Source organism: Jaculus jaculus, chromosome 9 (assembly GCF_020740685.1).
Source record: "Jaculus jaculus isolate mJacJac1 chromosome 9, mJacJac1.mat.Y.cur, whole genome shotgun sequence".
Lineage (NCBI taxonomy): Eukaryota > Metazoa > Chordata > Mammalia > Rodentia > Dipodidae > Jaculus > Jaculus jaculus.
Window position 1 is genome coordinate 92682196 of NC_059110.1, and position 26018 is coordinate 92708213.

Genomic DNA, 26018 nt, shown 5'->3' on the forward strand with positions numbered 1-26018 from the left:
CTGAACACCTTGTGATTGTCTTTAAGCGTGCCCTTTGGGCCTCTGAAGAAGTTACAGACTTCATTCCGTGGTGACAAGTACTAACCAACATGTTTCTGATCCCTCTTTTCTAAATATGGGAAGCTGTTCAGCTCTATAAGGAATGCCTGAGACTTAGAATCTCATAGGCAAGGTCACAGGAACCCTTGCATCAGGCTGAAGGAGAGTCTGAATAGTTAAGGTAGTTATACTTAGAGTTTGTTTACCTGTCATTCACACGGTCAAGGGAAAATGATATGATGTTTACCAGCCAGTTTTGGCATGTTGCAAAGGGACACACACCAGCTCCTTTCTCTACCCAGCTATAAGCAGACAGTAAACAGCAGAGAAAAGGGCACATGGCTGTACCAGCAATGGGGCAGCTCTGGGACCATCAGCCACACAGGCAGAAAATGGAGGTTTAGAGTATTTGGGGTTCACTCACATCTAAAACTTTCCCATGGAGAAATGAAATGCATTAAGAATGGGTGACAGTGAAAATGGAAAGGCTGAAGTGTCATAAAGCTGTGGCCCTGACATGGAACATTACTTAAGTCAATGCAGTTTGGTAAGACCAAGCTTGACACAATTATGAAGCTCGCTTGCTCAACCAACCAAATCCAGACAACTCTGTTCTTGTAAGGTGTGGAAGCAAGATCAGAAGGCAGAGACGGCAGCCCAGCTTCTGTGGACCCGCTGCCCATCAGGGGCTCTGAAGTAAGCTAATATCACAAACATACCCTGAAGGAGGACAATGGGTAGCCCAGGCAGAGAACAAAGGGAGAGGAAGAAAGACTGTCAACAAATGTGGGCAAAATGAGCAAAAGGAATGCTCATGTTTAAATTCTAGCAAATGGACCAAACCAGCCAAGTAACTCGACATCAAGAAAGATGAATCAGGAAAGGTACCAGTCGCCTGCAGAGAGCCTGAGCGTACCAGCATCTAGAATTGGCAGCAGAGCCTGGGGAGGCACTGCCCTCAAGGAGAGCATGGAGTACCTCCTCTTTCTCCCTTGCCCCAGGCCTCCTTTCTTCCCCACCTTCTTACCCTTCCAGTCTCCAAACTACTGAAATATTCTGAGATCATTTCTACGAACCTCCGCATAAGTCAGATACTCACAGGAAGACATGGGTCACTTTTCACTCTCTTTCTCCTCTGCTGCATCTCTCAGCTCTTCCCAACACCGAACAACTGCTCCTCTATCTACTCTGAGATCTGAATACCACACCCTTGCTTCCAAGCACAACCTCCTCCTCCACCTCCACAAGCTGGGCCAACTGAAGGGGCTGTGTGCCAAAACGCCCTCTAAAATTGTCAGAGTCACTGCGACACTAGAGGCGGGTATTGCCAGTACAGATGAGACAGTGGCTGTGACAAACTGGGACATGCAGGGGATATACATTCTTCAAGTCTAAAGTCCTTACTGTTATCCACACTTGGCACCCAATATGCATGCAGAAAATGCTGACCACAAGGGGCGGGGGGGGGGGGATAGTAGGATCCATGTAATCATTACAATTCAACCACTTGTAGAAGAGACATTTTAAAAGCTTCTGGCTGTTAAATGCCAAACCCTTAAGATAAGAACACAGATCCACTTAAGCATGAAATTACAAATGAAAATACTTGTAGAAGAAAGCATCCTTAATAGTCACAAAACTCATTGTAAATTGCACAAAATTAACTTGTACTTTTGTAGTGAGAAAATGTTGTACCAACAGTCATCTTTCACCATTCCGATTAGGGTCTGTCTCCCCAGCACCCCCACAGCACAGTGGCTTTTCTTTGGTCTCACTGTGTGGTGGGTGTGTCCTGATGAACGCTCCCTAGGAAGAGACAACCTCCTTCAGCCCTGGCAACCCAGCCCAGCCGATGCCCAACATATAGTGGATTTTAGTACTTATTTCCAGTGAGTAAGAAAAAAAGACTTCTGATTTTAATTGTTGTTGTGCTCCTCCAATGACTCAGGCCAGTCATCTGTCATTTTAGCTTGACATGCCAAATACCTTCATGGCAGTAGCTTTGGAGTCCAGGACCTGGGTTTGAATCCTGGCTTTGACACTAAGCTATATGATCTACCAGTGCTGCTTAAGTACAGGAAGAAGCAGGAATATTTTAATGTCTCTTATGTCATTTGTCAAGAATTTGCTATGTACAGTTTTCTTTTTAAATTTTACCTTATTTATTATTTAAATTTATTTATTTGCAAGCAAAGAGGGAAAGGAAATGGGCACATCAGGGACTCTCTTTTAAATTTTAAAATCTAAGCCTTTGTCATATATAAAATGGAATCTGGTGGATTCTAAAACCTCTATAGTTAGAGGATTAAATAAAATGAAAAACAGGATGACAGATGGTTTAGTGGTTGAGGCATTTGCCAACAAAGCCAAAGGACCCAAGTTTGATTCCCTAGTACCCACATAAAGCCAGATGCACAAAGTGGTGTATGTGCCTGGAGTTTGTTTGCTAGAGTCCAGGTGTACCTATTCTCTCTACCTATCTGCCTCTTCCTCTCTCAAATTAATTAATTAATTAAATAAAACTAAAAAGATCTAGGCCAGGCCTCATGGCAAAGAATTGTAATTCTAGGGCTGGAGAGATGGCTTAGCGGTTAAGCACTTACCTATGAAGCCTAAGGACCCTGGTTCGAGGCCTGATTCCCCACGTCCCACATTAGCCAGATGCACAAGGGGGCGCACGCATCTGGAATTCGTCTGCAGTGGCTGGAAGCTCTGGCGCGCCCATTCTCTCTCTCTCTCTCTCTGCCTCTTTCTCTGTCACTCTCAAATAAATAAATAAAAATAAACCAAAAAAATTTAAAAAAAAATCGTAATTCTAACACTTGGAAGGCTGAGGCATAAGGATTGCCAAAAATTTAAGGCCAGCCTAAATTACAGTGAGTTCCAGACCAGCTGGGGCTACAGAGTAAGACCTGTCCCAAAAACAAACAAACAAACAAAAAACCCTTAAAGCATCTGTATTAAAAGCCTAATTGCTGCTGATGCTTTAAAATTTATTATTGGACTGGAGAGATGGTTTAGCAGTTAAGGAGCTTACCTGCAAAGCTTAAGGACCCAGGTTCAACTCATATAAGCCAGATGCACATGGTGGGACAAGCATCTGGAGTTTGCAGTATAAGCCTATTCTCTCTCTCTCTCCTAAATATTTTTAAAATGCATTTAAAAATTTATTATTTATATATTTGAGTATGCATGTATATGGGAACATATGTGTGGTGGTCTGAAAACAATTTTAAGTGTCTGTGCTCTACCTTCTTTGAGACAGGCTCTCTTGCCACTGGAAATAAACTGCCAGACTGCAAATGCACATAGACCAGCTGGCTGTGAACCTCAGATTCTCCTAACTCTGCCTCCCAGCTTCATAGGTGCATTGGGATCACAGATTCATGCGCCACTTTGCATCCAGGTTCATGTGGGTGCTGGGGGATTGAACCTGGGTTGGCAGGCTTTCCAAGCATGCATCTTTAACCACTGAGCAACCTTTCCAGCCCCTCTGTTATTTTTTGAGACAAACGTTTGCTCTATGTAGCTCAGACAACCACAAACTAACAATTGTTGTGCTTCCCAAATTGCTGAGATTACAGTTAAGAATGGGCTTGGGCTGAAGAGATGGCTTAGCGGTTAAGACACTTGCCTGTGAAGCCTGAGGACTCAGGTTCGATGCTCCAGTACCTCCAGAAGACAGATGTATGCACAAGGTGGTGCATGCATCTGGAGTTTGTCTACAGTGGCTATAGGCTCTGTTGCCCTCATTATCTTTCTCTCCCTCTCTCAAATAAATCATAATAAAATATTTAAAAAACAAAAAATAAAAAGGAATGGGCTAATCTGCAGTCAAGCCTTATATGTGGCAGCTAATGGAGCCAACCAACAGTGGTGCCTGTTACATTTCTATCATTGTACTGGTACCTTTCCTAGCATGATTTGTTTTGTTCTCACAATACTAGGATAGGGCACTTCACAGATGGGAAACCTGCATCTCAAAAATGCTTCAGTCTGGGCTACAGAGATGTTAAAACACTTGCCTGTGAAGCCTAAGAACCCAGGTTCAACTCAGAATCTACATAAGCCAGATGCACATAGTGGCATATGTGTCTGGAGTTTGTTTGCAATGGTTAGAGGCCCTGGCATGCCCATTCGCTCTCTCTCATAAATAAATAAAAGTAAAATAGAGCCAGACATGGTGGCACATGCCTTTAATCCCAGCACTTGAGAGGTAGAGGTAGGAGGATCACCATGAGTTTGAGGCCATCCTGAAACTACATAGTGATATCCAGGTCAGCCTGAGCTAGAGTGAGACCTTACCTTGAAAAACCAAGTAAGTAAGTAAACAAATAAATAAATAAAATAGTTTATCTTTATATATATATATACATATATATATATTAGGGCTGGAGAGATGGCTTAGTGGTTAAGGCACTTGTCTGCAAAGCCAAAGGACCCAGGTTCAATTCCCCAGGACTCAAGTAAGCCAGATGCACAAGATGGCACATGTGTCTGGAGTTTGTTTGTAGTAGCTGAAGGCCCTGATGTGGCATTCTTTCTCTCTCTCCCCCATCCCTTTTTCTATGAAATAAATAAAAATTTTTAAAAATTTATACATACACACACACACACACACACACACACACACACACACACACACACACAAATGCTTCAGTCACACAACTAGTAAGTGACCATGATAATATCTGAGTTAAGGGCTAATTGCCCAGGTCTGTGCTAATGTTTTTACCTTCACTTGAATGGTTGTTCTTTTACATTCTTGTGATAGGGACAGGCCTGAATCCCCAGCAACATACAGGTAGAGACCACATGGGAGGCATTAACAGTGGGACCAACCACTGGCCTAGGGTTCGGGGGCCGGGTGCAGAGAAGACTAAGGGGCAACACTCACTTTCCCAGCTGTGCTTGTGAAGTGGGTCCCACAGGCTTTGCAGCTTGGCTCAGAGCCTGTTGGAGAAGGGAAGGAACTATAACCAGGGTTGGAATAAGCTTGTGTTCTGGCTCCTGGGGGTGGTGGGACCTCTTCTGGCTGTCCATCCAAGCAGAACCAGTTGCAGCAGGTTGCCCACATGATAAAATCTGGCACAAGGGAAGAAAGAGAAAAAGGTCAGGGTTAGTATGTACACACTACTGCAGCTTGCATTTCTAAGGGCATGGGAAGCCATGACACACAATCCACACTTGCTGAGTAGAGGGGAAGTCTTATCTTCAGGGGCCATGAATATAATGCCACCTCCTCTACCACACAAGCTGTTGTTCAACACAAGGGGTGAAACAGACATTTGATCTGTCAGGGCAAGATAGGCTGCCAGGCTGGTATATAATCTTTGTAAAGTTGTCTGGGCCTGACTGGTTTAATCTACAATACAACTTCACATAAAATTTCTTACCTTAGCAATTATAACTGGATTAATACCTACTTTATTCAGGAACATGGCCTTGTCCCTAGGGCTCAGACAACCATCTGTTTCTCTCGTCTTTCTCCTCTCTCTTACACACACACACACACACACACACACATTTATTTTTCTTTCAGGCAAGGTCTCATGTATTCCTGGCTAGCCTTCAACTCCCTCTGTAGCTAAGCAGGATCCCACAGTGGAACATGGTGGCACATGCCTTTAGTCCCAGCATTTGGAAGGCTGAAGGCTGAGATAGGATTGTTGTGAGTTTGAGGTCAGCCTGAGCTAGAGTGAGACCCTGACTAAAAAAGACAAAAAGAAATAAATAAACAGTAATGACCCTAAACTCCTTCTTCCACTTCCCAAGTGCTGGGATTATAGGCCAGCACCACCAGACCCATCTTAATTGGCCAGTTTAAAACAAGTTCCTAAATAAATAAAAGTTCCTTGCTGACAAGATAATGAGGATAACAGACTAATAGCACTCTGGGGGGGGGGATTTTTAAATCTTTTTAAAATCATATGATGATGAGGGCTGGACAGATGGCTTAGCGGTTAAGGTGAAGGCACTTGCCTGCAAAGCCAGAGGACCTCGGTTCAATTCCCCAGGACTCATGTAAGCCAGGTGCACAAGGTGGTGCATGCATTCGGAATTTGTTTGCAGTGCCCAGAAGCCCTGGCATACCCATTCTCTCTCTCTCTCTCTGTGCCTCTTTCCCTCTCTCAAATAAATAAAAACTTAAAAAAGAATAAGCCAGTCCTAAGAATAAATCTAATTAAAAAAAAAAACACATATGTTGATGGATTTGGGATCGTAATAGCAGAGTGAGAGAGGCCTGGACTTGGGAACCTGGGTCCCTGCCCTGCTCTGCTGCTCCTGGCTATGCTCGCTGCCCTTTCTCTACTCCTCTGACATTCTGCAAGCTGCAGAGCACTGAATAAATATCACTTACATGTGCATCACTGTGATACCCTCATCAGTTTCTCTGGAAAGGCAATGGTAGAAAGCAAGCCTACAGGTTTATGAGGTTTTCTAGGCCTGTCCCCAGTGAATAAGGTCACAAGTGATTCAGTAACTTCTGTTAAAAAAAAAAAATCTTTCCTCATTCATACATGCACAGAACATTTACTGAAGCCAATACCTTACCCTTCCCAGTGCTAGATGAATGTGATTGTGCAGCCACTCCCAGGGAGCTCCTGCTCAACAAGGGGAAGCGGAAATATTTAAAGCCCCAAAATGAAATGGCAGATTGGCCAGTGGAGGTTTAGACAGTGTGTGGCAGAAACAAGGGCACAGGCAGGACAGACACACAGATGGAAATGTTCAAGTCTATGGAATGGAGGCCTTACAAGAAAAGACTTCTCAAATGAGCCACCATATCTTGATGCAGAGTAGGCAGTATATGCCAGAAAGTCAGGGACAGGTGGCATGACCCTGACCTCTGGGCCTCTGGTGATTTTCACAATTCCAAAACACAAAGAATCCCATCCCTCAGAGGTCAGAATAAGCTAATGACGGTAGAGGAGAGGCTCTATTAAATACCAAGCAGTGGTAAGGTCTGTGTATTTCCCAAGCAGATAAGGTGGTCAGTGTGGACATTCTGAGCCTGAACTCTTTGCTTTTGTTTTTCAAGAAACTACCACATGCTCAAAAGGGTCAGGAGTAGGGGCGGAAGAACGGGGGTGAGTGGGGACAGAAGATAAGGGAGGCACCAGTTAAAAAAGAGCCATGGGAAAACCTCGTAGCCAGGGGAAAGGAGTCACAACCCTATCAGATATAAAATGGGACAGGAGCGGGAGTACAGCTGTGAGGTCTCATGACCTTACTTGCCTGTTAGGGTGCACCCATGGGAGTAAGCGGTGTGTAGAACAGATCGGCAAGGACAGGAGTAGAAGCAGGAAGCTACTGTAGTCATAGAGGCAAGATGGGAGAACAGGGGTATAAGAGAAAATGATAGATCTGACACGATAAACAGGCTATGCCAGTTAACTGACTGAGTGGGTAAGGGAGGCCCAGGCAAATCCAAGCGTCTCCTGATTACACAGCAGGATAACCAGTGAGGTAAAGCCCTCAGGAGGAAGCATGGGGAGGCCTGTGGTGAGGACGACTGTTTTAGATCTGTGGGACATGCTAGTGAACACCTGGATCCACACTGGGCTGAAGACAAGGTCTGTAAACACTTGGCCTCCTAGAAATGCACAGAGCCAGAGGGGGCCAGGAGACAGATGAGGTTGTTGGTGGCAGACAAGAAGAGGGCTCTGAGAAGGGTAAGCAGAGGAAAGTCAAACCGCCGAAGGAGGAAAGGAAGGATGCTCAGAGGTGGGAGAACTGGATAGTAGAGTAATTATGTTTCAAAATATTACCAGTGATGTCCAGCATGGTGGCTCATACCTTTAATCTCAGTAATCAGGAAGCTAAGGCAGGAAAGTCACCATTAGTTGGAGACCAGCTTGGGCTACAGAGTGAGTTCCCAGTCAGCCTGGGCCAAAGTAAGGTCCTTCCTTAAAAAAAAAAAAAAAAAAAAAAAAAAAACTTGAGCCCAGCGTGGTAGTGATTGCCTTTAATCCCAGCACTCTGAGGCAGAGGTAGGAGGATTCCCATAAACCGAGGCCACCCTGAGACTCCACAGTGAATTCCATGTCAGTCTGAGCTAGAGTGAGACCCTACCTCCAAAAACAAAATAAAAAATAAAAAACCTGGGCTGGAGAGATGACTCACTGGTTAAAGGTATACTTGCAAAGTCTGATGATGGGCCAGGTTGGATTTCCCAGTAGTAACCAGAAAAGGCCAGATGCACAAAGTGACATGTGGATCTAAAATTCCTTTGTTATGGCAGGGGCCCTGGAACCCAATCTCAGTCTTGCTATCTCTCTCTCTGAAATCAATGATTCTTTTTTATTGATTTCAGAGAGAGAGAATGGGTGTGCCAGGGCCTTCAGCCACTGAAAACGAACTCCAGAGGTGTGCGCCTCCTGTGAGCATGTGTAACATTGAGCACTTGTGTCAATGTATGTCTGGCTTATATGGGACCTGGAGATTTGAACTTGAGTTCTTAGGCTTCACAAGTAAGCACCTTAACTGTTAAGTCATTTATTCATTTGAAAGGAAAAGAGCAGACAGAACAAGAGAGAACCCAATAAAATATTTTTAATAAAATTATCAATGCTGTCACATGACTCAGAGGAATGCAAAATGCTCAAAGGGCTTAACTTTGAGAAAGTGTGAGTGTGTTCTGTGCCTGAATACTTCAGGAAGAAAGAAGCTGACACATAACCATGGGTTGGAAGGAGAATGAGAAGGGAGGATTTGCAGAAGAACAAATTATCTTGGACCAGGAAAATGGCTCAGTGGCTAAAAACCTTGCCATGAAGCATGAGGGACGTGATTTTGGGCCAAAAGGACCCATGCAAAGTTAAACATGGTAGAATGAACACCCATAATCCTGGCACTTCCACACCAAGATGGGAGGTGGGCACAGGAGACTCCCCAGAAGCTCACAGGCCAGCTAGCTGGGCAAATACAGTGGTGAACAATACAAGACGCTGCCTTGAGAGGAAAAGTGGAGGGCCAACACCTGAGTTTGTCCTCTGGCCTCTACACATGTGCCACAGCACATGCATGCCGTACTTATACATATAAACACACATCATTACACATACAAAATTTTTTTTAAAGAGTAAATTATCTCTCTCTCTCTCTCTCTCTTTTTTTTTTTTTTTGTTTTTTGAGGTAGGGTCTCACTCTAGCCCAGGCTGACCTGGAATTCACTATGGAGTCTCAGGGTGGCCTCGGTTTATGGCAATCCTCCTACCTCTGCCTCCCGAGTGCTGGGATTAAAGGCGTGCGCCACCATGCCCAGCACAAGTAAATTATCTTTTCAAGAAATGTGACTAAAAGAAGAGAGAAGACAGCAGCTGGATCAATGAAGACTTACGTAATCACAAACTGCACAGAGACTCTAGAAGAAGGGAAGCCGACAACCAGTGAAAGCAGTGAGCAGAGCAGGAGAAGAACAAGGGGTCAAGTGACCCTGAGGAGGGAAAAAGGTCACTTCTTTCACCAGAACAGACAGGGTGAACAAGGCAGGTGGCAAATGTAATCAAAGAGAAGTTGACAGCATTAACACCAGAAAAGTCAAAGTGTGAAGTAAGAGGGGAACAGATCTACTTTAACAAGAGCAACTGTTCTGCAAGTTCAGCTCAGAGATAGTGCTTGACTAACACACACAGGCCCTAGGTTCATTCCCCCATCCCAGGAGAAGGCTGGAAGTTTCACTGAGCCATCCTGATACCAGATCCCAGGCCACTTCTCAGTTAGACATCAGAAGACCTGGCTTCCTCCATGCTAGGGTCACTCTCTCCGACCTCAGGGACCTCCTCTGAATACTCTGGAGAACAGCTTATTCAAGTGGCTGGCTACTCCAAAAGGGTGCTTGGTCCCACAGGAAGATCAGAATCCTGCCATTCTGTGAGGCCCATGCACAGGTGGGAGAGGAATTCAGGAAAAGGTTGAGTATGGAGTGGAGCTTGCTCAGTATCAAAATGCCTCAGACCTGCTCAGTCTACCAGAATGGGTCAACAAAGTCAGTGGACTGGGCATTTGCGTTTTTTGATACTTAACTACTAGAAAACAAACTGCTGCTAGAGCAGACACTTAAAAGTACTGTCCTAAAAACTGGCAAGCTCTAACAAGTATATCCAGGATAATTTAAGCAGGTAAGTGGTACCATGTTATAAACTAATACCACACACACTAAACTCCTTTCTTTTGGGAATATGCTTTACATCCATTAGCCATAAACGCACACAGAATCTGACTGTGTTGCTGAAGGGCAGAAGGGGGACCAATCTGTGGTGTGGTAAGCATGACATTGAGAATGTTCACTCAGGAGGTCTGCAAACCTCCTGAGCTGAAAAGAAAATGAGTATGACACATTCACTGAGGCTCAAAAATTCCTTCCCAAACTAGCCGGAAAGACGGACTTAGTCTTCAAACACTGACTTCTGAAACTTTCCACTTTGCATGAGGAGAGAGCGGTGGGGGATGCAGGATTGGAGATGCATGAGAAAAATGTACTGCTGTACCCTGAAGGTACAGGAAGAAGCAAGCGTGGCTAGTGAGCATGTGGGCTTTGTCACCTTGTGAAGTATTTCTTAGGAGATTTAGCCTTGCTGAACAGGAAATTATGGTGATAATAACAGAATAAGATAAATGGACTATTGCAGGTAGGTTGCGTACAGTCATAGTTAGAGGCAAGAGGGAAGATAATGTGATTTTTTGCTATTAAATCCTAGATTCCTAAGTAATTTTAAAACATTCCTCCATTTGTATATCTGCCTGAGGCAAATAATTTAAAGTAGATCAGTGGCTGTCATGGACTTCGCCATAAAGGAAGTGGGGATGGAAGGGTAGTGCTGGTTTGCGATTTAACTCTAAAACCACCAAAAATGAAGGCAGTCATGTCCTCAAGGTTTTCATGCAATCTGTTCTGATTTCAATTAACTGTTCTGTATACCAAAGCATACTATAACAACAGACTTTACACAGATGCAAACATAGTCCCATTCTGGAATCAATACACTTACAGTGAACCCATTACATACAAAAACCCGTTAAGACTCAGACCCGGGTAGGTTGTCAGGCAACGGGAAGTACCAGGCAACTCAGCTCTGCCCTGGCCCCAGACAAGGGCAGGTTTCCACTGAACCCGAAGCACCAGGTGGCCAGGTCCTTGCACCCCAGTGAGCTTGCATTCTCCCCAAATTCGCATGCAGTAGGTCACCAGGGAATCAGCAACAATGTGGGCTTTTGGTCCAGACCTATGTCTGTTACAGGGGCAGTCATGGCCCCAGCCCATCTTGTGACCTCCGGTGGAGCTGCTATTGCTACATTCCCTGCAAGACAAAGGGATTATCTCCACAGGGGCAAACCTCAACAAAACAAGTAACACAAGAAACCAAGGCAGATTCCTTTACCAGTATGCCTAGATCCATAGTTGAAGCCTCCTTAGAGAAAACTCCAGACAAACCCAAAGCACAATTATAATAAATATACACAACACATTTAAAGGGGACATGAACAAACACCTGAATGAAGTGCAACAGAATCAACTAAAAGAACTAATAGAGGGCTGGAGAGATGGCTCGCTAGTTAAGGTGCCTGCCTGCAAAGCCTGAGGACCCAGGTTCAATTTCCTGGCACCCACATAAAGCCAGATATACAAGGTGGCACATGCTTCAGGAGTTTATTTACAGTGGCTAGAGGCCTTGGTGTGTCCTCTCTCTCTCTCTCATAAATAAATAAAAATTTTCAGTGATTGAGATGGGGAGGTAATATGATGGAGAATGGAATGTCAAAGGGGAAAGTGTGTGTGGGAGAGAGGGTATTACCATGGGATTTTTTTAATAATCATGGAAAATATTAATAAAATTTAAATAAAAAATTTTAAAAAGGGCTGGAGAGATGGCTTAGCTAAGGTGCTTGCCTGTGAAGCCTAAGGACCTAAGTCCCATTCCCTAGGACCCACATAAGCCAGGTACACAAGGTGGCACATGCATCTGGAGTTTGTTTGCAGTGGCTAAAGACCCTGGTGTGACCATTCTCTCTCTCTCAAGTAAATAAATAATTTAAAAAAAAAAGAAACGAATAGGCAGACAGGGGTGTTGGTACATGCCTTTAATCCCAAACACTTGGGAGGCAAAGGTAACCTCTTAGTGCATTCAAGACCAACCTACAACTACAGAGTGAGATCCACATGTGACTGGCTAGAGACCTGTGGTGGTTTGAATAGAATAGGTGGCCCCCAATATATTCAGTTGTTTGTTTGTAGTTTGCATCTATAGCCACCTGCTGGAGGCAATGTCACTGGGTGGATCTTAAGTTGTGGTGATGGGTTTCCGATTTCAATCTAAAGATAAGCAAAACTGTGCCTAGCTGGGGTTCCTGAAGTGTGCTGTGGCTTTTGACCTTTTGGCTTGTACTTCTTTCTCTCCACTTGGACCTGTGAAGGCAGGCCAGCTTCTTCTGCCATTATGGAACTTCCCCTGGATCTGTAAGCTTCAATAAATATCCCTTCCTCCTGCCTGGTCTGGAAGTTCATCTCAGCGAACCTGAATCTGCCTGCTACAAGACCCTACCTTGAAACACCCTCCTCCCCCAAGAAAAAACACAACTCACTAGGCAATTAAATGAATTTTTAAAGGGGACATGAACAAATGCATAAACGAATTCCAAGAAATCAGACTATAAACTACACACAATGAGACCGTGAAACCAAGAAATAAAACTGGAACTCAATAGATAAAGATCGCTAAAGAAAAGCCAAATGAAAATCAAAACTGATATAACTAAATTAAAATGCTCCAAGGCAAACCACACCAATAAATTAAATCATGTGGAAGGCAAAATATTAGGACTTGAGGAAAGGGCAGAGGAAATAGATTGGGAGGCCAAAAATCAATGGCAAGGCAGAAAAATGTACGAGCAGAACATGAGAGAAACATATAGGACATCTTTAAAAGACCAAATGTTTAAATCATGGGCATAACAAGATGGAGAACACTGACACAGAAAATATCTTCAATAAAATCATAGAAGAAACTTTCCCAAATCTTATGAAAAAGTGGTCTATCCAGGTACAAGAAGCATACAGAACACCAAACAGACAGATCCAGAAAAGAAATGACCAATGACACATTAGAGTTAAAACACTGAACACAGAGAACAAAGAAGGAACACTAAAAGTTCCAAGAGATATAAACAGCTCATCACTTACAAAGGTGAGCCAATCAGAATACCATCCAATTTTTCAATGCATACTCTAAAAGCCCAAATTAAGTATTTAAAATATTGTAAGATCACAGATGCCAACTTAAACTACTATACCCAGCAAAACTATGCCTAATAATAGAAGGAGAAAGAAAACTTTCTGTGATAAAAGCTAGCTTTATGAGTAGATGAATACTAAGCCAGATCTATAGAGACTACTGGATGAACCACTGTACCTGGAAAAAAGAATAAACATACCCAAGAGGTTATACGAGGGGGGAAAAACAATAATAAAAACTAGAAAGCAGAGCTGGGTAGATGGCTCAGCAGTTAAAGGTACTTGTTTGCAAAGCCTGCCAACCTAGGTTCAATTCCCCAAGACCCACATAAAGCCAGATGCACAAAGTAGTATATATGTCTGGAGTTCATTTGCAGTGGCAAGAGGCCCTGGAACACCCATATTCATTCTCTCTGTATTTCCTCACAAATAAATAAAAACATACTTTTAAAGTAAAACTAGAAAGTGGTTAAAGCAAATGAAGGACCAAAAAAATACCAAATTACACAAAATCACCAACATGACTGAGATTAACTCACACCTTTCAATAATATCACTGTACTCACCTTCCCAATCAAAAGACAGAGGAAAACCAGCTGGAACAGAAAACAGGACCAAACCATTTACTATCTTTAAGAAACCCACCTTACCATCAAAGACAGACACCATCTTGGGGGAAAGAATGAAAAGAACAGTCCAAGTAAATGGAAATAGGAAACAAGTAGGCTACACTAATATCTGACAAAATAGACTATAAGCCAAAAGTACTCAAAAGAGATTTTCTTAAAAAGTCACTTCAGCCAGGCATGGTGGCACACACCTTTAATCCCAGCATTCAGGAGGCAGAAGTAGGAGGATCGCCATGAGTTCAAGGCCACCCTGAGACTACAGAGTGAATTCTTCCAGGTTGGCCTGGGCTAGAGTGAGACTGTACCTCAAAAACAAACAAGCAAACAAAAGTCACTTCAGTGTAATCAAGGGAACAATTTACCAAGAGGATATAGCAGTCCTAAATATATATGCATCAAACACAGGTGCACCAAGTGTTATGATGCAAAATCTACTAGACATACAGTTAAGACATAAAATCCAACACAGTAATAATAATGGGAGACTTCAACACCCTACTATCGCTAATAAACAGAAGTAAATAGATAAACAGTGGCGTTAAATGACACCACAGATCAAATGGACTTAACAGGTATCTACAGAACATCCCATCAAAACTCTGCAGAACACACATTCTTCTTAGCAGCTCATGGAACCTTCTCTAAAACAGAACACATATTAGGTCACACAGTAAGTCTCCATAAAGTCAGGACAACTGAAATAGTCCCTTGTAGTGTATCTGGACACAATGCAATAAAGCTAGAAATTAGTAAGAGAAACAACAGAAAATACACAAACTCCTGAGACTGAACTAAACAGTATTAAACAATGAATGTGTTACTGAAGAAATCAAGAAAGAGAAATAAAAAATTCCTAGAAGTGTATGAAAATACAACACACTAAAATCTATGGGACACAATGAGAGCAGTTCTAAGAAGGAAGTTTATGGCTCTAAATACCTACATTGCAAACACAGGACGATCTCAACCGAATAGATAAATGGCACATCTGAAGGCCTTGGAAAAACAAGAATAGAGCTAGAATGACAGCTCAGTGGTTAAAAGAGCGTGTTTGCAAAGCCTGATGACCCAGGTCCATTTCCCCAGTACCCACATAAATCCAGATGTGCAAAATGGAGCAAACATTTCAAGTTCCATTAGAGCATTGGAAGGACGCCCTGGCATGTCCATTCTCTCTCTCTTCACAAATAAATAATAAATAAAATATTTATTAAAGGCCCATTTTTTTCCTCTCCCCAAAGCCAGCAGCAGCATTTTTCTGATCTTCAAACAGTAAGAACTCTTTCCCACCCGGGCAGCCATGCCAGGGTGAGAAGAGACACCTTTTTCTTTTATTTCTATCTTCACTTTTGATCCTTCTTGAAAGTGCGCTTTATTTTTAAAATTTCCTGGGCTGGAGAGATGGCTTAGCGGTTAAGTGCTTGCCTGTGAAGCCTAAGGACCCCGGTTCGAGGCTCGGTTCCCCAGGTCCCACGTTAGCCAGATGCACAAGGGGGCGCACACGTCTGGAGTTCGTTTGCAGAGGCTGGAGGCCCTGGCACGCCCATTCTCTCTCTCCCCCTCTGTCTTTCTTTCTGTGTCTGTCGCTCTCAAATAAATAAATTTAAAAAAAAATTTCCTCTCACATTTTTTCCTAAGATCCATTATCTGACTACATGGGCTCCAGAGCTACAAGTGGCCCACATGGGCTACTGGGCTCCACGTGCTGTACTTCTCTTCTCCCTACTTTATCTCCACTTAACCTCCCAGCTTTCCCTTTTCCCACTCCTTTGTAAAATCTGAATAAAATGTGGTATTAAAAAAAAAAAAAAAAAAAGAAGCCAGGCATGGTGTTGTACACCTTTAATCCTAACACTTGGGAGGCTGAGGTAGGAGGATTGCTTGAGTCTGAGACCACCCTGAGACTACATAGTGAATTCAAGATTAGCCTGGGCTAGAATGAAATCCTACCTTGAAAAACAAAAGTAAAAATAAAAATAAAATAAAATAAAAATAGAAAAAAACAGAGCTGGTAGAATGGCTTAGCAGTTAAGGCACTTACCTGTAAAGCCTAAGGACCCAGGTTTACTGCCCCAAAACCCACGTAAGCCAGACATACAAGGTCACACATGCGCACAAGGTGGCACACACATCTAAAGTTCGACTGAAGAAGCTAGAGGACCTGGCGTGGCAATTCTTGCTCTCTCTCATTAAACAAACAAACAAACAACCAAAAAAAAAGAAAGAAAGAAAGAAAGAAAGAAAGAAAGAAAGAAAGAAAGAAAGAAAGAAAGAAAGAAAGAAAGAAAGAAGCAAGCAGGGCATGGTACTTCACACCTTCAATCCCAGCACTCTGGTAAAAAGACTGCCATGAGTTCGAGGCCACCCTGGAACTAGACAGTGTGACCCAGGTCAGCCTACCTTGAAAGACCCTTCCTTGAAAAAGCAAACAAACCGAAAAACCAAGTACAATCAACAAACAAACTCAAATGTTCCAGACAGGAAAAAAAAACAATAATAATTAAGCTCAAGGCAGAAATCAATAAATCAGAAATAAAGAAAATAATTTTATTTTATTTGTTTATTTTGGTTTTTCGAAGTAGGGTCTCACTCTAGCTCAGACTGACCTGGAATTCACTATAAAGTCTCAGGGTGGCCTCGAGCTCACGGCAATCCTCCTACCTCTGCCTCCCAAATCCTGGGATTAAAGGCGTGCACCACTACGCCTGGCAAGAAAATAATTTTAAAAGTTGGTGAAACAAAGAATTGGTTCTTCAAAAGGATAAACATGATAGATAGACCCCTAACTAAATTTGCCAAAAGAGAAAGAAGACCCTAATCAATAGGGTAAAGATAAGAAAAAGAGCACAGACGGCAATGCAATTGAGAGAATCATAAGGACATATTTCAAATATCTATATTTTACCAAACTAGAAAATTTGGAAGGGATAAATTTCTTTAAAAATTTTTTTTTAATTTTTATTTATTTGAGAGTGACAGAGAAAGAGGCAGGTAGAGAGAGAGAGGGAGGGCGCATGCCAGGGCCTCCAGCCACTGCCAACGAACTCCAGACACGTGCGCCCCCTTGTGCATCTGGCTAACGTGGATCCTGGGGAATCGAGCCTCGAACCAGGGTACATAGGCTTCACAGGCAAGCACTTAACTGCTAAGCCCAGGATAAATTTTTTGATACCTATGATCTATCAAAGTTAAGCCCAGAAGAGAGAATAAATTCAAACAGAGGTATAACAAGTAACAAGATTGAATCTGTAATTTAAAATCCTCCAGCCAAAAAAATCCCAGGCACAGACAGGTTCACTGCTAAATTTTATCAGATCTTTATAGACTGTTTGTTGGTTATTTCATGAAATTGATAGGGAGGAAAACTTTCTGACTTCTTTTATGAACCTGCATTGCACTAATAACACCAGACAGGCACACACACACACACAAAAGAAAATCACACACCAATATCTCTGATAAAACTAGATGCAAAAACTTAATAAAATTCTTGCAAACTGAATTCAAGAACATATTAAAGGCTGAAGAGATGGCTTAGCAGTTAAGGTGCTTGCATTCAAAGCCAAAGGATCCAGGTTCAATTCCCCAGGACCCACGTAAGCCAGATGCACAAGGGGGCACATGTGCCTGGAATTCATTTGCAGCAGCTGAAGGCCCTGGCATGCCCATTCTCTCTCTCTCTCAAATAAAATAAAAATTTTTAAAGTTTAAAAAATATCCACCTTGATCAAGTAGGTTTTAATCCAAAGATACAGGGATGGTACAATATATGAAAATCAATAAACAAAATATATCATATAAATAGACACATGTGCCACTTTATGTGTCTGGCTTTACATGAGTACTAGAGAATCAAACCCAGGCCAGCAGGCTTTGTAAGCAAGATCCTTTAGCAGCTGGGCTATTTTCTAGCCTAGAACTAAAAATATTTTTTAATGCCAGGCATGATGGCATATGCCTTTAATCCTAACACATGGGTGCTGAGGTAGGGTTCTTGTAAGTCCCAGGCCACCCTGGAGCTACAGAGTGAATTCCAGGTTAGCCTGGGCTAGAGTAAAACCCTACCTCAAAGAAATTTTTTTTTTGGCGGGGAGTGGTGGCACACGCCTTTAATGCCAGCATGTGGGAGCCAGAGGGAGAGGATCGCCATGAGTTCAAGAAGACCACCTGGAGACTACATAGTGAATTCCAAGAAAGCCTGGGCTACAGTGAGACCCTACCTCAAAACAACAGCAACAACAAAATTTAAGATATGAAAAAAAATTAAAAGGGGGAAGAAAAGGAACAAAACCAGGGTAGTGTGGGATAGGATAATAGACAAAAGGAGGCACAAGGGACTCCAGCAATGTTCTGTCCCTTAATCTGAGGGCTTAGTATATATACTTCATTTGTGAATATTCACCAAAATACACTTATAGACTTATGATCTGTGTACTTCTCTACTAAAGTTTATGTGGAAATGTTTTTTAATATCTCATTTATTTATTTATGAGAGAGAGAGAAGCAGATGGAGAAAGGGAGAATGGGCACACAAGGGCCTCCAGACACTGCAAAGGAACTCCAGATGCATATACCACCTTGCACATCTTGCTTTACATGGCAGGATCTCACTATGAGCCTGGAATGCACTACGTAGTCTTGACTTGCCTCAAACTCACATCCTTTTGCCTCTCCCTCCCAGATAATAGCCATGGGCCACCATACCTGACCTTGTATGGGAATTTTTTAAAGCACCTCGTAGAATGTATAATTTGGAATAAATAACAACAACAACAAAAGAAAACATTCTGACACCATCTCTTGTAAAGCTCATTTTCTCTGTTCTTATCAAAATGTCTCAAAATCCCAATTCCAGTTCCTTAACCTCTAGTGCACGCTTCAAGCTTCTCCAATCAACCTTGACCAACTGCTCCACATCATTTCTTGTGGCCAGATTAACTGCCACTTCTCCATCTTCCTCTTCTCAAATTCTCAGCAGCACTGGACAGTGACCCTCTCATCCAACTATCTCTTAGCTTTCAGAACTCTGCACCCTTGGCTTTCCTCCTACCCCAAAGTCTCTTTGCTGATTCTTTCCCCTCCATTCTTGAGCCAGGTATGTCCAGGCTGCCTTCTCCACTCGCACTTCAGGAGGCTTGCAGCACCCTGAAGCTGAAGGTGCCTACCTCCATCACCCCTACTCCAGCAGTGGGCTACGCTTACCTGCTTCCATCTCTCTCCTTAACTCCGGATTTTCTGTTGGCCCATTCTGCATGGGCAGGTCTTCACAGCACCGCATGCTCACTCCCTCTCATCATCCAACCTCAGCTTCACTTTCATTTTTTAATCTTATATATAATGCATGGTACTAGCTGGTATTACTATCTGCTTGTTGACTGCCTTCCCTACTAGAATAGAAACTTCCAGTCTACAGTGACTTCTTTGGAAAATAAAACAAAACTATTTTTTATTTATTTACAGGCAGAAAGAGGGGAGGGAAGAAAAAGAGAAGAGAGTATGGGCATACCTTGCAAGGCCTCTTCAGCTACACGAACCCCAGATGCATGTACCACTTTGTGCATGTGGCTTTACATGGGTGCTGAGGAATTGAACCCAGGTCGGCAGGCTTTGTAAACAAGCATTTTGAAACACTAAGTAATCCTGTCAGCCCTCTAGTGGCTTCTTCCAAACTTTAATTTCATCCTTAATTCTTGCTCTCTCCAATTCTTTCTCCACAAGGCATTACACTCTCTGCTTCCTACAACAGACAGCTCTTTAACAGGCTCCTGTTGCATTGTTGTTGTTTTTAAATAAAAATCCTCACATGGTTAAAAGACCTTGTCCCTTTAATTCATGTTGGTTCCTTTTCTCACACTGAGCTTTCAGCCAGTGACCACACAGCTCCGCCAGTGTTCCCAGCCTCCCTCCTGCCTCCACTGCTCCTTCCAGCCTTCCTGAAGTCCTCCATCATCACACACACACAGTCTCATCTTTTACTCTTCTTCAGACTTTCATCATCTGTAATTGCATTTCCCTGTTGGCACTCAGCCTATCTCCTGAGGCGGGAATGTCACCTGACTTCATTTCTTTACCTGCACCATGGAGCACAGGGCCACTTCATTCATAGTAGGCACCCAATGTACGGAATGAACTGACTGGTCAAACAGCACTTACATTTTATCAGCACAGCTGATAAGGTAAGGCAAGATTTAGTTATCTCTCCTTGGAGCCAAAAGCACTTTCTCACTATTTATAATGTCTAAGTAACAGAGGGAGAAAAAACACTTTATGAAAATTGAAGGTTATAAAGGTGTGGTGGTACACACCTATAATCTCAGCACTCAGGAAGCTGCAGTATCATAAGTTCAAGGTTGTCCTTAGTCACATGAGTTCCAGGCCATCCTGGGCTACATAGGACCCTGTTTCAAAAAAAGGGGGGGCACTGGAGAGATGGCTTCGAGGTTAAAAGTGTTTGCCTACAAAGCCAAAGGATCCCTGTTCGATTCTCCAGGACCCACATAAGCCAGATACACAAGGGGGTGCATGCATATGGAGTTCACTTGTAGTGGCTGGAGGCCCTGGCATGCCCATTCTCTCCTTCTCTCTCTCAAACAAATAAATAAATAAATATTATTATTATTTTTTTGTTTTGTTTTTTCGAGGTAGGGTCTCACTCTAGCTCAGGCTGACCTGGAATTCACTATGTAGTCTAAGGGTGGCCTCGAACTCATGGTGATCCTCCTGCTTCTGCCTCCTGAGTGCTGGGATTAAAGGCGTGCACCACCATGCCTGGCTTAAATTTTTTTTTTTTTTTTTAAAGAGGGGAGAGCTAGATGACCTTAAACAGGCTATTTGATCTTGATTTTATTTATATTGTTTGCAGGTATAGGTGTGGCAGGTGAGCATGTGTGAAGATGCATTTGTGGGTGGAAGTATACATGTGTGGACTCCAGAGGCCAATGCTGGTGTCTCCCTCTATCACTAACCAGCCTCATTTACTGAGACAGGGTCTCTCACTGAACCCAGACCTCACTGATTTAGCTAGTCTAGCTAGCCAACAAGCCCTAGAGATTTCCTGTCTCTGCTTCCCAAATGCTAGAATTACAGGCATACATCACCATGCCCTGGCATGTATGTGAGTTCTAGAGATCCAAACGCAGGTCCTCATGCTTGCACAATAAGCACTTTACTGACTGAACCATCTGCCTAGCCCACTAAAGTCTCTTGAGTCTATTTCTTTAAAAAAATACATTTTATTTATTTTATTTATCTGATAGAGAGAAAGAAGCAGAGAAAGAGAAAGAGAAAGACTAGCTGCTGCGCCAGGGCCTCCAGCTGCTGCAAACAAACTACAGACAGATGCGCCCCCTTGTGTATCTGGCTTACGTGGGTCCTGGGGAATCAAACCGGGGTCCTTGGCTTCACAGGCAAACGCCTTAACCGTTAAGCCATTTCTCCAGCTCTCTTGAGTTTATTTCTTCACCTATATAAAAGAGATTACAATAGCTCCCAGGTAGTAAGCACTGGGATGAAAAGGGATATACATAAAGTTTCTAACCAACAGTAAACATTTTATAAACAACATATTAAAAAATTATTTTTTATAATCATGGAAAATGTTAATAAAAAATTTTAAAAAATTATTAAGCTATGAGGGAGGGAAGAGAGGGGAGGGCTTAAGGGAAAGGTATCTATTGTAAGATATGTAAGTAGAGAAACAGAATATTGGGGGTTGAACTGTCTAAGTGGAGCCAGAGGACAGGCTGGATGAGAGAAAGGGGTAGGAGAACAGTTAATCAAAATTAAAGCTGTTAGCTGGGTGTGGAGGCATATATCTTTAGTCTCAGCACATGGGAGGCTGAGACAGAAGGATTACTGAGTTGAAGGCCATCCTGGGTCTACAGGGTGAGTTCCAGGTCAGTCTGAGCTAGAGTGAGATCCTCCCGCAAAAATAAAAGAGTGTGGCCAGAAGAACCCTGTTGGGGTAGACAATGCTGTACTGTGCCTAAGAGCCACATTTTGTTACAAGAAAATTTCAGTGGTTGGATACCTTCCTATGAGTTGTGTCCCCAAAACACTACAGGCCATTGTCAAGGTTCTTGGCTGCCCACCAAAACTGGATGGTAAGACCCTATACCTGAAGATTCCACATGCTTGGGCTTCAGAACACTGAGAAATTAAGCTAGAGCTGAGCTGGAAGCCTCCTGTTGGGATGCTGGAAAGAGCTATGCAGCATGTTAGGGGAGAAAAGTCATCAATGGTCTTAATCAGCAGTGGACCTTTCAAGCTTCATGGCTGGCCAGCCAGGCCAAATGTTCCAACTGAAGCAATGGTGGCATATTCGTTTTAGGAGAAACCAACTGCTCTTGGATTGGATAGGAGGCCTGCACTCCACTGGGGGGAATTCATGCCTGGTAAAGCAAACCTACTCAAAAGCCTATGACTGGGGAGGTCATAAGGCCCAGGAGAGAAACTACTACTGTTATCTAGAGAAATGGGTAGATTATGCTCACCAAACTGCCCTCTAAATACTTATGTTTATGCCCATATATTAACAACACACTCATTTTTTGTTAGAGAAGCTTCTCTTTTTAGCTGGTGGTGACTACTGGGAAGACTCAAAACTCATGAAAGTACTGAAAAGGAACAGTGAAGTGAAGTGTTCAGCACTAATCTCTATCACACCCTCCCAAACTCAAGGACCACTGTGGAAGAGAAGGCAGAAAGAATGTAAGAGCCAAAGGAACAGGAAGAAGGTCTTACAATACTGTCTTCCAGAAACAAAGTGGCCATGCCATTCATGGCCTTGTAGTGGCTGACGTAGTACACAAGACCTACATAACAGGAGGGGGAAAATGATGACATCAAAATAGGAAAGAAGACGGGCATAGTGGTACATGCTTTTAATCCCAGCATTTGGGAGGCCAAGGGATGAGGATCACTGTGAGTTTGAGGTCAACCTGAGACTACATAGTGAATTCCAGGTCAGTCTGGGCTAGAGCAAGACCCTACCTCAAAAAGCAAAACAAACAAAAAATAGAAGAGTGACTAGTTGGAAAGAAAAGACTGGGTGGAGGAGGAAGAGGGAAGGGGTTTGGTGAGAGGATTATGATCACAGTATATTGTCTATATGTATGGTGGTTGTCAATAAAACATTTAAATTATTAGGGGCTGGAGAAATGGCTCAGCAGCTAAAAGTGCTTGCTTGCAAAAGTTTAAATTATTAAACTATATATTGTAATTCTAAAAATCATAGTGGCCTACATGTTTCACAGTGACTTTTTTGTCTCTCTGGTCACCCATGGCACAGTGTAGGGCAGGGCTGAAACAGACCTAGTTATGCCACTCACATGATATAAAGAGACATCTGTTTTTTGAGAACTCACCTGAAATTCAAAATCATCTCTCAACTTGGAAGACTGCTTGCTTTAAAACATATAAGTTGACCAGGCAAGAAACCTGTACTCTCTTTAAACTGTTCAACTTAAAATAGTGTCTCAGAGTTGCAATTGGAATTTTCCAGTAAACCAGCCTAGGGTATCCAACCCTGATTGGGATTTAAAACGCTAGTAATAACACAATGAATATAAAGTGTGATAACTGTCACACCTGCAAGTAAGCAACCTGTGGAGTGAGCCATAATACCAACTGGCCTCATGTGTTAAGATGTGGAACAATGTAGCATGTTCTGTGACACTGAGATGACTTCTGAGATAATTAGTTCAGAATAAAGAACTCAGAACCCCTGCATCATAGAAGACGTAAGTACAGAATAGAATTTTAGAATACAAGGCTGAATTAGAATAAACAGCCCTGCTGCAGAGGTACATGGCTGGCCATAAACAAGAGAGACTTCACACAGGCACTCAGAAGGAAAAATATTTCCAAAGCCTTTAAATCCTCCCCCAAATTCCCTGCCCTATGAAGGCAGTTCTTTGGATGTGGGTAACAGATGATATATATTTCCTACATGAGAATTTTATTTAAGGGACAAGTTATTAGAAGACAAAACAGTTTAGGGCTATTCCCAAATACATTCTTCTTCTTGTTTTGGTTTGGTTTTGGTTTTTCAAGGTAGGGTCTCACTCTAGCCCAGGCTGACATGGAATTCACCATGTAGTTTCAGGATGACCTCAAACTCATGGTGATCCTCCTACTTCTGCCTCCTGAGTACTGGGACTAAAGGTGTATGCCACCATGACAAGCCCAAATGTTTTAATTTGGTTTTAGAATTAGACTTGACCTTAAATCCTGGTTGTTATACTGAGTGTGTCTGTATAGAGTGTATAAAGACATCATACATACACCAATCTTTTCAATCTTAGAGACTGAAATAGAGAGGGGTAGGAAATCAGACACAGGCATGCGTGCCTGTGAGCCCATCACTCAAAGGCAGAATCAGACGACCAGAAGTTCATGGGTATCCTGAGCTACTTGAGACTCTTAACAACAATGGCAGCAGCAGAGGGAGGTACTAGGTGTGCACTGACAACAGGTATTAGTAGTGAGGGTTAATTAAATGTCTGCCTCTAAATCAGCTTCCAGAGCCTCTACATAGAAGCCAATGATTTCAAAGATACTAGGCTTGACAGCTCCTCTCTCTGCTCTCAAATTACACTTCAATTTAAAGGACTAAGCTTTAACAGGGAGATAATCTCTTGTGCAGCAAAGGGAAAATTGAAGTTATTCAAACTTGTTTTGTTAAGTCCCTTCCCATATGATTCTAGAAAACTCTTATTTTTTAAGAACAAAGTAAAAATATTCTAAAACACCTAACCCACTTTTTTTTAGGTAGCGTCTTGCTCTAGTCCAGGCTGATCTGGAATTCACTATGTAGTGTCAGGGTGGCCTTGCACTCATTGTGATCCTCCTGCCTCTGCCTCCCGAGTGCTGGGATTAAAGGCATGTGCCACCAAGCCCAGTTTAACTGAGTTTTGCTGGCATCTAGTGTACCATTTATTAAAATAATCCTAAAATTCATTGTTTAGCATTTTAAATTTATTTATTTGTTTATTAGAGACAGCAGGAGAGGGGGAGAGAGAGAGAGAGAGAAAGAATGGGAGCACCAGGATCTCTAGCCACTGCAAATGAACTCCAGATGCATGCGCAACCATATGCATCTGGCTTACGTGGGACCTGGAGAACTGAACTAGGGTCCTCAGGCTTCACAGGCATGTACTTTCACCACTAAGCCATCTCTTCAGCACCTAAAATTCATTTTATGAATGAAGAGACAGAGCCCTGATGATGTGGACCAGGGTCACAGAGCTAGAGAGTGGCAGATGTCAGTACAAGATCTTTGACTAATTTAGGGTCCTATAGAAAAGGTGATGCTTGTACCATCCACACTGCCAGCAGTCAACACTACTCAGGGGCTCTACTGGGAGATAAGACAAAGGCAACCACCTAGAGTGACCTATAGGGAAGAATATACTAATTCCTACCCCTGTCTAAAGAAGCCAAAAAGAGTTATCTCCTCACCAAGCCAACTTTTCAACCCTTGAACACTTTGTAAAAAGCATACATAAGAAAAATTCCTAAAGATCTAGAATTTTACTTGATCCATCTAGCCGGTCATCTGCATTCCTGCTGTCTACAGCTCCAAGGTACCAGTGATACAGACCCCCAACCTTCTGAAGTTAAAGCCTTTAATACCCAATATGCAACTCAGTTTGTAGTCTTGCACTCCTTTGTTTCAGGAGACAAAGGTTTCTTGCTTATTCTGTACTTCAGGGGCTGGAATCCAGCATCTTGTGCATTCCAGGCAAGTGATCTACCACTGAGCTAGAGGTTTTTTATTTTTTATTTTTCCTACCTAGCCACAGGGGTGTTTTTTTCCTTTACCTTTTTCTTCTTTGACTATTTCATACTTATACGTAATAGGTTTTGATCATATTCACCCCCTTTCTTTCTCTTATTCCCCCACTGAACCCCTTCTTCCCAGTAAGTACTCCTTTCCTTTCCTAATTTCATGTTCTATCTTCTTTCTGTGTCTTTCTCCCTCTCTCTCTCTCCCTTTCTCCCTCATACCGAGTTTAACTGAGTCTTGCATGAGCATAGGGCTGGGGTTATTGGCATGTTGAGGAGTTTTGGTTTAATTGTCTCAACTGCAGTTGATGTTCTACTATCTACCTCTT

The 26018-nt window shown here is 42.7% G+C and overlaps 1 protein-coding gene across 4 annotated transcripts in view; it reads right to left on the reverse strand.

Annotated features, from left to right (window-relative positions):
• Rffl (ring finger and FYVE like domain containing E3 ubiquitin protein ligase) overlaps positions 1-26018 on the reverse strand; it is an 87157-nt gene that overhangs the window by 14525 nt on the left and 46614 nt on the right. For all 4 annotated transcript variants that reach the window (XM_045159660.1, XM_045159659.1, XM_045159658.1 and 1 more), the window contains exon 2: positions 4937-5124. In XM_045159660.1, the coding sequence (XP_045015595.1) occupies positions 4937-5116 (180 nt within the window). In that variant the 5' untranslated portion in view covers positions 5117-5124. The remainder of the gene's footprint in view (positions 1-4936; positions 5125-26018) is intronic.